This window comes from Planococcus citri, chromosome 3 (genome assembly GCF_950023065.1).
Source record: "Planococcus citri chromosome 3, ihPlaCitr1.1, whole genome shotgun sequence".
In the NCBI taxonomy this organism is placed as follows: Eukaryota; Metazoa; Arthropoda; class Insecta; order Hemiptera; family Pseudococcidae; genus Planococcus; species Planococcus citri.
In genome coordinates this window covers 61,911,172-61,927,517 of record NC_088679.1, presented here as the reverse complement: position 1 = coordinate 61,927,517, position 16,346 = coordinate 61,911,172, and the positions used below count along the sequence as shown (strand labels likewise).

The window sequence follows — 16,346 nt, the reverse complement described above, 5'->3', positions numbered from 1 at the left end:
CTTTCTGATTTTCTATGACCACTTCCTTTCCTCCTGATTTCATATTTTGGAATTTTTAACCCATAGTTAGTGTTAAAGAGCCCTTGTGCACATCCTGCAAAGGCAATACAGAGCACTTTGCTCATACCCTCTACTGGCGTTGAAGAGCCCTCGTGCTCAGCTTGCGAAGGCATTATAGAGAACTTTGCTCTACCCTCTAGAGGGTGTTGAAGAGCACTCGTCTCAACTTTCGAACAATTTTTAATTAACTGATGGTTTTTGACGAGATTTGATACCAGTAATTTGTTTTTTTTACGCAACTCTGAGGTAGAGATGGAAGAATTTTTTTTGGTTTCCTGCAAATAAGCATCATTGTTTGTTTTCTTGAATTCGTCAAGATTTTCTCAATTGTGAATCTTGAATAGTACGAATCAATCAGCAGCTTCTGCACTGGCAGATTTTCTAAAAAATTTAACCGCTGAACCTTGGAGCTGAGGAATGAAAGCTTCAAACAAACACAATATTTTTGAATAGAGTGAGATATAACGATGGAATTTGATCCACTAGAAAGTACAAACTCTTCTCTTACAGGAACCTAACCATAACTGTCCTAAAGAGAGAGTATTTACAAAAACTGAAAAAATTGATAATTTTCTAAGCCATAAAAAAAATATTGTGGAAAAATAGTAGGCCGTGGACTCAACCCTCGTTTTCCTAACTATAGGTTCACAATTTTTAAAAATGTCAAGACTCCTGTTTTCAGGAATAAATTACCGTATTAGTAGGTACATTCGTTCGAGAAGTCACAAATTAGCAGCAATTTTTCACATTTAAAAAAAATCTTTTACACCATTGGAAAATGTAATATATTATTATCGCGATAGAGCGCATTAGCGCTACGATTATTGGCATCACCGCCTAATCATGTAAATAAAGATGACTAGCAAATTGTAAATACGTTAATAAATGAATATCGTTCGTTATGTTCGTGTAATTAATTCAATACATAATATTGGCGACGAGAAATGGTGAAAAAGAAGAAACATGGACGAGAAGCAGCTAAAGTCGTTTATTGCAGCAATGCAAAAATCACACGAAGAATCAACACAAAAACTTATCAATGAATTGAAAACGCAATTTCAAGCTCAGCCTCAGCCGTCTGCTTCCGGTACCAGTGATCAAATTACCAGATTCGAAAAGTTTAACAGTAAGGTAGAAGTATTTACCTCTTATATCGAAAGGTTCAAGAATCATCTCAAGTTAATCAATCTAACAGATACTGTTAAACAAGCGAGTTTATTATGTGAATCAATCGGAGCTGAGCACTACAATCAGCTAGCGGCGTTTCTCGGTCCTGAAAAGCGAATCGATACACTTCAATTCGAAGATCTTATCAGTAAATTTACCAACCTCCTTCAATCGAAGAAAAGTCCAGTATTGGCTCAACATCAATTCTTTCAATGTTACCAGTCTGAGAACCAATCAATCGCCGAATATGTGGCCCAGCTTCAAAAGGCACTAATTGAATGTGACTTTCATGTTATGTGCAAATGTCCAACGCCAAAGAAGCTCTCTATCTCCGATTCGTTTCTCAGACCACAATTTATTCGGGGAATTCGCGATAATGCGATAAGAGCCGAACTACTCAAGCTGAATAAGACTGAATTCAACGACTATGTTACCAAAGCTATGACATTAGAATCTTCAAAAATCGAATCAAAAACGCTCGCGGAGAATCAGTCAAATTCAACTCCAAGTACCAGTACTCAATCAACTACCAGTGAATCGGTAAATAAACTCCATCAGCACCAGTCTAGACAACGCAGCAACGATCGCAATTCTAAACGTTCGACTTATCGTAGTAATTTGCGGCCTTCAAATTATCATCAAACTCGTTCTAAATCTAACTCTGATTATCGAAGGAAGAAAGTTAATTTCCGAGAATTGGGTATCGATCAGTGTTGTCTCCGATGCGGATATGATAACCACCTGGTAAGAGATTGCAAACACCCAGCAGAAAAGTTCAAGTGCGATCTCTGTTCAAAAACCGGACACGTAAAGAAGGTTTGCATCAGCTCGTTGATAAGAGAGCACCATAAAAAGAAATCAGAATCAAATGTCTCGTACGTTGCATCCGATGACGATGATACTATCTACTCTATCTACTCAATTCACTCAATCCACGATGGTGAAAAACGAATAATGATACCTGTGCAAATCAACGGTAAAAAGTGCACTCTCGAATGCGATACAGGCAGTAAAAAAACGCTTGTTTTGGTTCAATGGTTCAAAAAGCTCAAACTCAAGGAAAAACTCCAGCAAGATAATACTGTTTTTCGTGATTTTACTCAGAATATTTTCAGACCCTTGGGGTATTGCAACGTTAAAGTAAAATACAAAGATCGAGAGATAAATGAAAAGATGTACGTTACTGACAAATCAACATCGTCTGTAATTGGCCTTAATTGGTTACTACCTCTCAAGATTGTTCAGATCGATGATATTCAACTCTTACCTGATGAATCCGTAGATAAACCAGAAACTCAACAAATCATCAACGAATTAAAAGCACAGTTCCCTGATGTATTCGAGCCATCAATTGGAAAGGTAGCCGACTTCACAGCACGGTACGAATTGAAAGAAGGCACTATTCCAATCTATCGACCAGCTAAAAAAGTACCTTATGCTTTATTACCTAAAATTGATAAAGCTATCGATAATTACGTTCGTCAAGGTATCTTTACACAAGTAGAAACATCTGAATGGGGTACACCAGCTGTTTATACAGAGAAACGCGATGGTTCGATTCGTATTTGCGGTAACTACAAAATTACTATCAATGATCGAGTTCAAGATGTAAGGTATACTATTCCTCCTGTTCAAGAAGTTTTCATGAAACTTAAAAATGGCAAATATTACTGTAAAGTTGATATTCGTGATGCATACCTGCACTTATTAGTAGACGATCTGACTGCCAGAATTCAAGCTTTAACAACACATCGAGGTGTTTTTATTGTTCATCGACTGTTTTTTGGTGGAAAACCAGCACCTTCAATTTTCCACGAATTCATCAAACAAATAGTACAAGATCTAGAAGGCACCGAAGCATACTTTGATGATATAATTGTCGAAGGTGAAACTATCGAAGAGTGCCGAGAACGATTATTCAAATTATTTCGAAAACTTCAAGAAAAGAATCTACACGTTAATGAGAAGAAATGTGTGTTCTTTAGTACTCGCATCGAATATCTGGGTCACATTATCACATCTGAAGGTATCGCTAAATCACCTGAAAAAGTCAAAGCTATCAAGCAGGCACCCACACCAAAAACCATTCGAGAACTTCGTAGCTTTCTTGGAATGGTAAATCATTATCATAAATTTATCGACGATGCTGCAACGTTATTGAAACCTCTGAACGAATTACAAGAAAAAGAACGTGATTACAAGTGGACCAACGACTGTGAAAATTCGTTCAACGCAGCTAAAGAAATTCTTGCCAGTGATCAAGTACTAGTTCCGTATAATATCAATCTACCAGTCATACTAGAAACTGACGCAAGTCCTGTGGGAATTTCTGCGATCCTATCTCACAGCTATCCAGATGGAACAAATCGACCTATCGAATACGCATCCAGAACACTATCGAAAACCGAATCGAGATACTCCCAAATAGATCGAGAAGCCCATACTGCCGGAAATTTACGTTTATTGTTGATAATAAACCTCTTCAGCAAATTCTGAATCCTGCCAAAGAACTACCTGCGTTTACCAGATCAAGAATGCTACGTTATGCTGTATATTTATCACAATTCGAATATAATATCGTACACAGATCTGCCAAACTGCACGAACATGTCGATTATTTGTCCAGAGCACCTATAGAATGTTATCCTGTCAACGTTATTGATGAGTGTACGTTTCTTCAAGATCAGCTCATCGATAATATCAGTCTAATATCAACTGTCGAAAATGCCATATCCAGAGATCAACTTCAAAACGAAACCAAAAACGATCCAGAATTATCCAAATTGATACAAGAATTACAAAGTGGCTCAAACAAGGACAGTGAATATTCGTTGAACGATGGTATAATTTTCTACAAGAATCGTATCATGATACCAAAATCGCTCCAATCAAAAATTTTATCAGAATTACATGGTGTTCACTCTGGTATCGTTAAAATGAAGCAAGTGGCTCGAAATTACGTTTTTTGGCGTAATATCAATAATGACATCGAACAAATCGTTAAAAGCTGTAAAGATTGCGCGGACATTGCTAAAAATCCGCCTAAAGCGCCTATCCACCAGTGGGAAAATGCGACCAGACCTTTTCAACGTATACACATCGACTATGCTGAATACAAAAACCAGCATATCTTCATAATATTTGACGCTAAAACAAAGTGGATAGAAGCCTACTATTCTAAAACGTATCCGAATAGCAAGAAGACAATCGATTTTTTGCGCGAATTCTTCAGCAGGTTTGGCCTTTGTGAAAATCTGGTGAGCGATAACGCTGCTATTTTCAAATCATCCGAGTTTATGTCATTTACAAAAGCCAATGGCATTCGTCAAATATTCAGCGCTCCTAATCATCCCGCCACAAATGGATTGGCAGAGCGGGGTGTCCAGATAATAAAACACAAGCTCAAGAAAATGTCTAATATCAATGTACCTGTGAAGGAGAAACTAGTCTCTATTCTATCGAATTATCGATATGCTCCGATCAACGGACAAGAATCTCCTGCCGAATTGGTTCTTGGATACAAACCGATCACCTGGTTTGAAACCTTGAAGCCCAGAGTCGCGCCTAAGGTATCCTCGAAACCAATCTTAAAAATTCGAGAATTTAACGTGGGTGAAAGAGTACAGAGTCGAAATTATTACGGTTCTGCTCAATGGCAATATGGCACCATCATCCAGCGTATAGGAAAATTACACTATATTGTTAAATTAGACAATAATCGAGAAATCAAAAGGCATATCGATCAGCTACGAAAAACGAGCGTAAAGAAAGTTGCGTTTGAAGATACGATTCCTATTGTGGGTAGATCTACTCATCGGCAGCCAGAACAAACATCCGATACTGCTGCAGAGAATCCAGCTGCTACCCAGATACAACCTGAGTCAGCAACTGCTGAACATCCAACTCGACCTACTGTGGTTGTACCTCGACAATCAACTAGGCAACATAGGCCTAACGTGCGTAGTGATTACGTATATTACTAATCGATTATTATCCTTACGCAAAAATACGTAGGGGTGAATGCAATATATTATTATTGCGATAGAGCGCATTAGCGCTACGATTATTGGCATCACCGCCTAATCATGCAAATAAAGATGACTAGCAAATTGTAAATACGTTAATAAATGAATATCGTTCGTTATGTTCGTGTAATTAATTCAATACATAATAGAAAATATGTTCAAAATCTTCATATTTTTCTAAGCAGCATTACGTAAAGCATACAAAAAATAAGAAAAATAATGCTGAAATTGAAAACTCTCGAATGATGAACCCAAATAGGGAAAAAATGGAGGGTTCGATTTGAAAACCCGAAATTGTTTCCACTGCCCTTCATGGCTTTTGGCAGCGCGGCGTTTGCAAGGCGAAACATGATGATACCTGTCGTGAACGAGGAGGTCATGTGACGTCACGTTCGAGTTATCGATATAGTTATCGATGTATACTGTAAGCCAACAAAGTTCATTAAAGTATAAAAACGTGAAGAATGAAGTTATTTAATTGAGAGACTGCGCTTCGAACAGCCCTCGCCGAGATCGCCGGCACGCTCAACAGCCGGCCGCTCACGTACGTCGGAGCCGATGAAACAGAAGAAGTGATCACGCCAAACCACTTCCTCAAAACTTACTTCATTCCCGAAGATGAGTCGCGTGCCGCGCTGGACCGCTTCTGGAAACAAGCGTTCGAAGCATCAAGCCAGTTCTGGAAAATCTGGCGAACTATTTACCTTCAATGGTTACAAAACCATTATCGCGCCGCTGATAATCGCCGAACGAGTATGCAACAACCAGCGGTCGGAGATATGGTCATCATAGTGGACAAACTACGCAAGCGGAACCAGTGGCAGCTCGCATACCTACATCGAGCAGCTCTGTGTCAGCGAAGACGGCGAAATCCGAGGAGCTCGGGTACGAACTAAAAATGGAGTTATCAACCGCCCTCTTTGCGAACTCTGTCCGCTCGAAACGAATATCCGCATCACATCAAATGCGGATGACCCGCCTGACGCAGTCGATTATACGCCGGAGATTCCAATCGCCGATGCCGACGATTGGTCTGAGATGGAGATAGAAGTTGAAGAGATCGAAGACGACGACGCCGATGACGCCGTACATACTACGCACGAAGACGACGACGCCGAAGACGGATTCAGAGGGTTCGGTAATCCGTAATCCGGCGCATTTTATTTCGATGAAAAAATTTATTTTTTAAGATGTAAATTTTTTCTCTTTTTTTTCTCCCTCGGGAGTGTCGTGAACGAGGAGGTCATGTGACGTCACGTTCGAGTTATTGATATAGTTATCGATGTATACTGTAAGCCAACAAAGTTCATTAAAGTATAAAAACGTGAAGAATGAAGTTATTTAATTGATTTTCGTAATTATTAATCGCTATAATTATTCGACAAAGTGTTCTGGGCCATTTACGCGACCCAGAAAATACCTACGTGTACGTATCATACTCAACGTTCAGATTCAAAACCAACGGTGAATCGAGCTTATCAAATTTTCGAGATAAGTCTACCCCTGCATCGCTCGTATCGATACAGATGATGATCAAACCACCTACTGTAACAAGACGTCTCAATTTTCCTATCCACATTGTAACATTGATACTAATCCGCAAGCAGTTCTATCAACTGCGAGGTTACGAAGTGAATTAATGAAGAAATTACAACGCTACTGATACCACTGCGAGGTTTCATATTCCCAAAACGGATTCAACTTTGAATGAACAGCCTGCTTATAGAAAACTTCGAGGTGTTTATTCGCTTTCAACGTGTAAGCTAATAAAACAATACAACTTGACTCTCGATTTATGAAAAAATTCATTTTTTTTTCTTCATGAAGAAGGGATTTATTAAAATAAAATAGGTTCGTAACTTCAAACTAAAATTAACATCCACCAAAAATTGAACAAAATTTACGTAAAAGGAACGGCCACCACCTCCAAAAATTTCACCAGTTTTTTTTTCCTTTTCTATTTTTAAATTGAGAAAAAAACCACACACCACACAAAGACAGAATTTTCGACGTTGACGAATTAGGTAATGAAGCAGGGCGGAGATGAACAGCTTGATAAAACATTTGGAATCGCTGTTCTGTACAAATTTCACCCTACCATGAAGTTGAAAGATAACGAAAAACAGTCGAATGGTTTGCACGACCGATTATAACAAAATTCAATTACCATCGCGAACTCGGTGGAATTTGATTTTCAATAAATTTCACTTCGATGAACACAGTGATCATTTTGCAAGTTTGTATAGAATTTAGTCGACACGACAAATCTATTGATTTGCAAATAAGCATACCCGCAGTACGAGTACATATGTATTTCAAATAATGCGACGAATTTGTAAAAAGATAATATGGAAATATATACACATACGAATAAGTTTAACATATGCATTTTTTTGAATAGTGTTGTCAGATTAGATCTCTTGAGAAATTCCAATCGTCACCAACATGCAACATGCTTTCATGAATACTCGAAATAACTTACTTATATATTCTCTCAAGTGCAGATATGTCTATCTATTACTCCAAAAGTGAAAATTTGAACTCACCTAAAACAAGTAAGAAAAACAATATTGTGGGATAAGCGATTTTGATTAGGTAATCATATCTTAACTTGAATACAGAGATCTGTTCATGCACATTGCACATCAATACCAAAAGTTCAACATAAAACAACAATAATTTCCATCACAATTCACAGTATTTCGGTCAATAATTGAGCTTATTTCTAATCCAGTCCCAATTAAAATAATGAAAACAGCTTCTGACGAACACATCCATCTTCTCAAAATTCGCACAAAATGAGAAGGATGCTCAAAGGGTGTTGGGGGGAGGGGTGAGCCATTTTAGAAGTTAAGGGTGGGTCGCGTTCGTGAAAAAACGTTAGGAGGATTTCGACCAAACTCAGCGATAAAAACCTTTATTATTCCGAGTTGGAAGCCAGAAAAAATTTAGCTCTGAAGGTGCTCTCTGAGGGGGAAAATGGGTCCACAAAGTGAAAATTTACAAAAAAATCGTAGGGTTTTCGCTCTAGCTTCTACCTAACCATTTCATGGAGAAATTGCAGTATTCAAAAAAATAGTTTTTGAGATTCTATGTCGACCTAGGCCATCTCCATCAAAATCCAAGATCATTTTCAAGATTCCCTGAGCAGTTTAAGTTTGCAAATCGCGTATTTCTGGGTGAATTCGTACTTTGAAAATATTCTCAACTCATTGTCAAACATTTCGCATCAATTATTCCGAAACATCATAACATATAATGTACTTACCTAGGTAATTTCTGACAATTTTTTTGGTAATTTTTGCAAATTTCAAGAATTGAGAAAAACAGCCAAAAACTTGCTGCATTTATTTTTCAATTTTTTTTTTAAATTGGCAATAAAGAATTGAAAAATTGGCACTGCTATTTTTTCAAAATATTTTCGCAGCTTCAGAAATTATCTGTCTTGATGTTTTGACTTCGAGACTTAAATTATTTTCAAAACACGAAATTCATCTTGAAGTAAGCAATTTGTAAAATTTTCACCCGCTCAGGGCCATATCACAGAACACAACTTATGCTTGACTCAACTATGAGTTTTTCTCAAGTCATAAGTAAAATTCGCTATCATAGAACAGAAGTAATAAACAAAAGTCAAGTTGAAGATTTTCTTTTACTGGTATCATAGAACCAATGTAAGTTTTCTGTAGCATGCAACGTTGCCAGTAAAAATAAAGCTGCAAGAACCTGTAATGACCAATCAAACTGGAAATTGAATTTTTTTAAATATCTGTGGTTAGTTCGAACTTTTGAGTGAAATTGTTCGTTTATACCTATTTTCTGTTGTAGTGCAGATTCGTGTTTTTAAAATTGATATGATTTTTCAAAAAATTAATTTCTAATTTAAATAGATAGATACTTATTATTTTTTCATTTTTGAAACAAGGTATTATTTGTACCTACATGTAACATGGATAGTAAAAATAAAAAAAGTAAGTACAACAAAAATATGTTTTGCTGTTTCTTTTTCCTTTCAGAAGGTAGCATATCAGATATTTTCGTCATCGTCACTTTTAATGTACCTATTATTTTAGTTACTTTTGGAAAATTTAAAAAAGAACAGAAACGCAACTACACAGAAGAAGAAAAATGTGTATTGAACAATCTATGTAATTCGTAAGAAGCCTATAATCTGTAGCAGAGCTACACAAAAAGCTGGGAACCAGCAAGAGAAGCGGAAGGCGTGATAACAATATACAAAACGAAATTACTTTAATAATATATTAAGCTCAAGCTGAGCTTAAGACGTCAAATTTGACCTCTCAGTTTTTTCTATTCGAAATAGTTTTCAAGTTGGAAAAAATCCATCTATGATACAAAAATTTGCTTAAGCAGCCGTATTAGTCTGAAAGTAAGCATAAGTAACGTTCTGTGATATGGCCCACAATGGAACCCAAAAAGTGGTTTTGAATCTCAAATACTATTGCTCAGAAGTACATTATTTTTCCAAAAATTGGTTGAGCTAAAGCAAGAAAATCGCGAATTCTTCGAAAATGCCTCCTCTTTGAGGACCCCTTAACTCCTTCCAGGGGCTCCTTCAGCACCAAAGTTTTTACTACACATAATTTGGTCAGCATTTTCCTACATAGCATTTCATAAGATTCGAGGAATGAGTAGGTAGATATTGCTTTTTCCAGCAGCAAAATTAATCAAATCAACAAATTTTTTTCAAAACATAAAAATTCATTCCGGTACAAATTCGAATAACATGCCTGATGGAGAAATGGAACGTGGTACTTCACTAGATAGTCAATAATCAAGTGCCCGAAGTGCCTTCTGTTCTCGAAAATAAACTCCTAAATTATGGCTCTTCCAAAAACGAACAACTGTCCCTGAATTTGGACATTTTTCACTACGCAAACGCATCGTAAAATGTTTTTCAAACACTCATTTTTCCAAATTTTCAAAGAAGTACAAGAAAAGGAAATCAAATTATAGATCTACTTATCATCATTATTTCCAGTTTTTAGGGGTTCCACGAATGTCATTTTTTTTCAAAATTCCAGATAAGAATAAGTTGTCCTCAAATTTACGATTGAAAGTTGAAAGGGATTTTTGAAAAAAAATATGGGATGATGCAAATAAGAAACTTGAAGAAAAAATTTTGAGCATCTGACTCAAACACTTTTATCCATTTTTAGAATTCCCAATTTTGAAGTTGACAAAAAAATGAAAAAAATTACTGTTTGTTTTTTATTAGAATTTCTGTAAGTTTCGCAATTTTTCCACTTCTTGAGAGAGTAATCGGAAACAAAAATGTTTCCCATGATCTTTTGAAATTCATCTAAAAGTTTTCGAATTGTCCCTCTTAACATTTCAAAAGAGAAAAAGTGGCAAAGACAACTCCATCTATTTCAGACTCATAAAAAAAATCGAAAATAAAATATCGTGTCTGATGGTCTTTTACAATGAAACTGGTCATATTTTACGCCCCTCCCTTGGTGAAAATGCTGTCAAAAATAATTTTTTCTCATACTTATTCAACTGTGGAAAATCTCAAAAAAATATATAAATCAAAAATTAATCCATAAATTGTGTAAATTCTGCTTTCAGGTACCATAACAAGGGACACGATACAGATAAAAAAATGGCAACACCGCCAATAACACCATCATCATTCCATCATTTCTTCACCGAGCTCGCAACACTATCAACGATACTCAGAGCTCGATGAAGTAATACCTACGTGATCACCAATGAACATTAAGGCTGTGATGTAAATTCTAACCACCTCTAAAACACCGATTACCTGCATACGAATTCCTCCTGGCGCAGAACCCGCTCTCGACGATTTAGCATCCGAGTAAGTACCAAACACACATACTACACCGTATTACAATTTAGATTAATGATCTGCTTCTTCAATGAGGGGGGTAATATTTTCTCAACGTTAAAGAGTTCACAAAGCAGTAACTTAGACAAATTATCAGATCGTAGCCGACGTTGTTATTACATGAGGACGACGACAAAAAAACGGGAAAGCAAAAAACTTCACCAGACAAGAACAATCAAGCCTCTCTAGTTCGTTTTTAATTAACAATCTCGGCGATTACGTAATTAAAAACTTTTACCCGAAACAAAGATTCGCTCATCCTTGAAAAAGATCGAAAAATAGCTTCAAATTTAAGTCAACACCCTTTCCCTAAACTCTTATACCCATAACTGGGTTGAAGAAGAAAAAAAAACACACCACTTTACCACAACCTGGGCTATACGCTGCATCGCCGCCAACATTGTAATACAAACCGTAAATTACGTTAAAATATGTATTTCGCTTTAAGAGGTGTTTATAATTATGTAAAATGGGGTGAAAAAAAATTCTAATTAACCACTAACGTCCACAGAATGATTTATGTACTCGTACGGGTGAAAACGTTAACGTTTAGAATTTTCCATATTACGAGGGTGGTTTTTCAGCCACTTCTTTCTCATCCTTTTTCAGCATCTCTTCTCTTCCTCTCTTTCTCTCTCTGCTGAACACTTCATCTGTATGTCTGTGTAGTTTTACTATATATGCTGGCACGTTATTCAACACATGACTACCGCAAGCCAAAACGTTATAATGTTTTGATTTGTTTGTGAAATTATTAGTCTACGAGGCACGTTACAAGATGGCGCGTCCGCGTCATTTCCACCATATACGTAACGTACAGTACAGTACAGTATACACGAATACGTGTAAATGATTAGATAAACATTGTCGGCAACGTGAACTTTTTATACGTATGATTTATTATTATATTTGAAACGTTTCCAGCTCTAATTCTCATTCATGTTCGTCTGTACAGTCGTTGTATGTAGTTATATATCTCTTTATCCCTTCTACTTACTACTCGTACGTCTGCGAATTGTACATTCAAAAGCACTCTCGGCACAATACCCTCGGCCTCGTTTCCTAAACGTAGAATAATCATTTCAGTTATCTCGGCAGATGGCAATTATCTTTAATTTTTTCACTTCTCTCATACCAATTACAAGCGTCGAGCTTGATTTACTACGTTCGCGAGTCTGCGATACCATCTCACACCTACTGCGAACATGACAGATAGCTGAAAATTTTCACACAAACGTATATAGCTATAGCTCTAAATTTTGGCATCACTGGGCTCCTCAAGTTCATGTTCGCAGCGGGGTATAAACGCTAAAGTATACATAAGCAGAACCGTATCGTATCGTAATGGTTAATATAAAGAAGATACCGCGTCAATTTTCCGGCTAACGCTATATAAACGTTTTTATTATGCATTATGCTAAACCAACTCCTACGTGCAATTATATGTACGTATCCAGCAACTTTTAGGAACAAATTTTCAATGAAATGAGAATAACGAGCGACGACGACAACGTCGAGAATTAAATGGATAATTCGTATAGAAGCGCGAGGCTTGTTGGTTGTCAGTGCAGCCATAATGCGCGGGATGAATTTTTAATTTTGGAAAATCACGACAAACTCTTTTAGACTATAATCCATATACACGAAAAAGTGCTCAGAAAAGTGCAATTTTGAAATTTTTACCCCGCACAGCGGGGAGGGGGTGGACCCTCGGACATGTGATTTTGGGGACATGGTGTAATTTTTTCCTTGAAACCCCGCACAACTGCATTCTATGGCACTTTGAATGCAATTTTTATGCATTTTGGCCATTTTTGATGATAAAATGGCTCTAATGTCCAGGATATTTGTTTGTTTTTTTTCTCGTTTTTATTATTACATCATCTGATTTCTTTTCATTTATATATTTTTTTCATCTTTCATTTTTGTTCCAATTTTTTATTCATTTTTCTGTTTTTTTTTTTTGTTTGTATATTACATATACCTATGTATTTTTCATTGTTGTTCCATATTTTTTGTTTATATTTTTCCTCATTTTTCTTATTTTTCTGTTTTATTTCATTATATCTAATTTTTTTATCTTTCATATTTGTTCCAATTTTCATATTTCTTTGTGTTTTTTCGAGTATTTTGTTTTATTACAAGCGTCACACTGTTACATAAATCATCATAATTATACAGACGCGTAAAGTGCAACGTGTTCAATTTTATAGTTAGCTTTATGGAGGGAGGGGGCAAAACTCCACCGAGGAGGTCTAAATGAAAAATGATAGCAATTTTCAAGCTCAGCGCGAAATTTTATACAATTTTGATAGGTCATGTTCAAGTTTTCAAATCTATGTTCAAACATACTCTTCAAAGTGGAGGGGAGGATCGATTTCATGCCAAAATGTAAGGTTAGTTGATCCTGAAAAACGGAAAATTCACAATGAACGTATGAAATTACAGAAACGAAAACGCCATAGTGATATTTTTAGTTTAGAAGCACATCGTAAAAGGTCTAATTCATCTAAAAAGAAACGTTTGATGGATTCACAAAAATTGAAAATCCATACAAGAAATGCAAAGAAATACCTAAAACATCATTTTGAAAATAATGTTATACATACGTAAAACAGAAACACTTGAAACAAGTTAGAAATAATGAAATAATTATTAAGATTGAGAAATCAAGAAAATTTGAAAGGAAAAAGGTTTCGAAGTAGTTTGTATATAATATGAATACAAATTATTAAAAAATGACAATTTTTGTAGAATTCACAAAAGAACTTCATGTTTTTAAATTTTCCATTTCGTTGCAAGTTTTTGTTTGCAGAATTTTTATTTCTTATTTGGGGGTAGTGAGGATGACCATTTTTTTGTGGTTTTCAATATTTTGAAGGTCTTTTTTGTGTAGTTTTTTGTTCGCATCTTTATTCAGATATTGCAGCTGGCTCACGTATCATTGTGTGATTTTGAAATTGAAAACGAACGATTATCCGAAGAACTCCGAATCGCTAAAATCACCAAATCGACGATCATTTCGGAAAAACTCGACAGTTGGTTCAATGTAAATCCGCAGAAGGATGTTATAGCTGTAACATCCACGGTACCAACTTACGTTACGAGTTCAAATCCAACGGTATCTACTACAATGAATCAGAAAGCTCCTTCACCATCCATCGTTTCGGTTTTGTAGATCGATTTGGATATTCCGCCAATTATACCTATTTGTATACTTTATATTGTGGTCATTTGTGGTTTAAATGATCAATCAAGCTTTATACTTTTGAACTGTGCGTTCAACCGAGAATGTGACCACTTTTTTTTGTGTACCTAACTGGTCGCCTTAAGGTTGGATTTTATCATGTAATAAAACTAGGGCGAATTGTGAAACAAAAGTGAGGAGAATTTGGACCAAATTCAGCAAAGATCTTCATTCTAAGTTGAAAGTACCTCAGGAAATTATTTAGCTCTGGAGGTGTCTCTGTATAGGGATGTGGTAAAAATCCTCAAAGAAAAGATGCTTTCGAAAAAATTCGTGATTTTTTCACTCCAGCCCCTTTCCAACCTGTTTTGGGAAACACAACCCAGTACAAAAACATATCATTTGAGATTCTGTGTCAACCTAGGTCATATAGTCATCAAAATCCAAGCCACTTTTATGGTTCCACTGAGTGGTTGAAAATTTGCAAATCGCTCTTTTTTGGGCAAATTGATGTTCTGAAAATTTCTTCTTCTCAAATATTCCGCATTAATTTAACATTAACTACACATCGAAAGATATCATTTCTGAAACTGGGGAAATGGTTTGCAACGCAGTGGTGCCAATTTTTCGGTTATTATTGCCAATTTCAAAAAATCGAAAAAAATTGTCAAAAATCTACCAAACCAATTTTTCTGGCAGCATCAAATTGGCACCACTGCGTTTCAAAATTTCTCTTCAGTTTCATCTTTCGATGTGTAAGTATGGCTCAATTTGATGCGAAATATTTAAGAAAAACAAATTTTCAAAGTACGAATTCACCCAAAAATAAGCGATTAGCAAATTTTCAACCTCTCAGTAGATTAAGTGGATTTGGATTTTGATGATGGAAATCGATCTAGGTCGACACAGAATTTCAAATACTATGTTTTTGAACTGGACCATTCTTCACAATATTGTTGGGTATAAGTAAGCTAGAGCAAAAAAATACTACGATTTTTAGACAATTATTTCATTGAGAATCCATATCTCATTTCCAGAGGCACTTCTAGAGCTATTTTTTTCTGACTATCAAGTTGAAATGAAGATCATCACTTTTGATGCGATTGCTCAATTTTTTTATATATTTTTTTTGGGTATACAAATTGGACATATACCAAATGAAATTGTATTCGCGCGGTACAATGACATAATCGAAGTTTGTGTGGACCTTGCTTTAAAAAATGGGAATAAGAGAGATTACGCGAAACCATGAACCAAGGAGATGAGATTGATATGCTCAAAATCAAAGGTTTACACGACATGTCTGGATACATCGTCATGTGTGAAATTTGTTTTTCAAAAAATGGAAAGAAAGGAGATTGAGCGAACAGCCAAAGGAGATGAAATGACGATTAGAATTCCAGTTTGGAGTGAACTGCCCCATTTGCTGAAAGCAATGTGAAGACATTTACAATGTCTCCATGATGAAGATGTTGGTTTTTTGTTTGTTTTTTTTTCAAAGAATTATTATGATGTATTAAGTATTTATTTCGTGTTAAATTTCTATACCTACGTTTTTTCATAAGTTTCATTTTTTTGTATTCATTTTTCGATTTCAAAAAAACATTTTCATAAAATAATTTGCTTTTGTATTCTAGATGAGTACTGTTTTTCTTGACAATTTCGTCATAGAATTTTTGAAATTGTATAATTAATACAAATATAGAATATACAGTGTGACACAAAAGTAGTGCCCGGTGGCTTTTATTTCCAAGTGGAAAGAGCTAGCGAGATGAATGAAGCAGCGCTGAGTAGGGAAAAATAAGGGCATTTAAAAGTGACCTTGAAAATTTCAGACCCATGCACAGGGTGTCCACAAATTGAAAAAAAAAATTCCCAAAAATTGCAGATAGAGAAAAAAGCTTGAAACAAAAGTTGTAAAGCGTGAAAAATCACACAAATCTGTTAAATCACATTTTGAAACCGGTTCACTGGTTCGCATTTAGCAAACAGTTTTTGACAATCACAGTTGGGGATGGAGAAAAAAGCTTGAAAC

At 35.8% G+C, this 16,346-nt stretch overlaps 3 protein-coding genes across 5 annotated transcripts in view; all 3 read left to right on the top strand.

Moving 5' to 3' along the window:
• Nucleotides 1-16,346, top strand: part of LOC135841788 (uncharacterized) — a 282,222-nt gene that overhangs the window by 101,076 nt on the left and 164,800 nt on the right. For all 3 annotated transcript variants that reach the window (XM_065358977.1, XM_065358975.1, XM_065358976.1), the window contains exon 3: nt 10,845-11,094. The gene's annotated coding sequence lies outside the window, so the exon portion shown is untranslated. The remainder of the gene's footprint in view (nt 1-10,844; nt 11,095-16,346) is intronic.
• LOC135840628 (uncharacterized protein K02A2.6-like) lies at nt 1,024-3,723 on the top strand. Its single transcript, XM_065357252.1, has one exon. It carries the CDS (start codon nt 1,024-1,026, stop codon nt 3,721-3,723), a length of 2,700 nt encoding a protein of 899 aa, XP_065213324.1.
• Nucleotides 3,762-5,210, top strand: LOC135840627 (uncharacterized protein K02A2.6-like). Its single transcript, XM_065357251.1, has one exon. It carries the CDS (start codon nt 3,762-3,764, stop codon nt 5,208-5,210), a length of 1,449 nt encoding a protein of 482 aa, XP_065213323.1.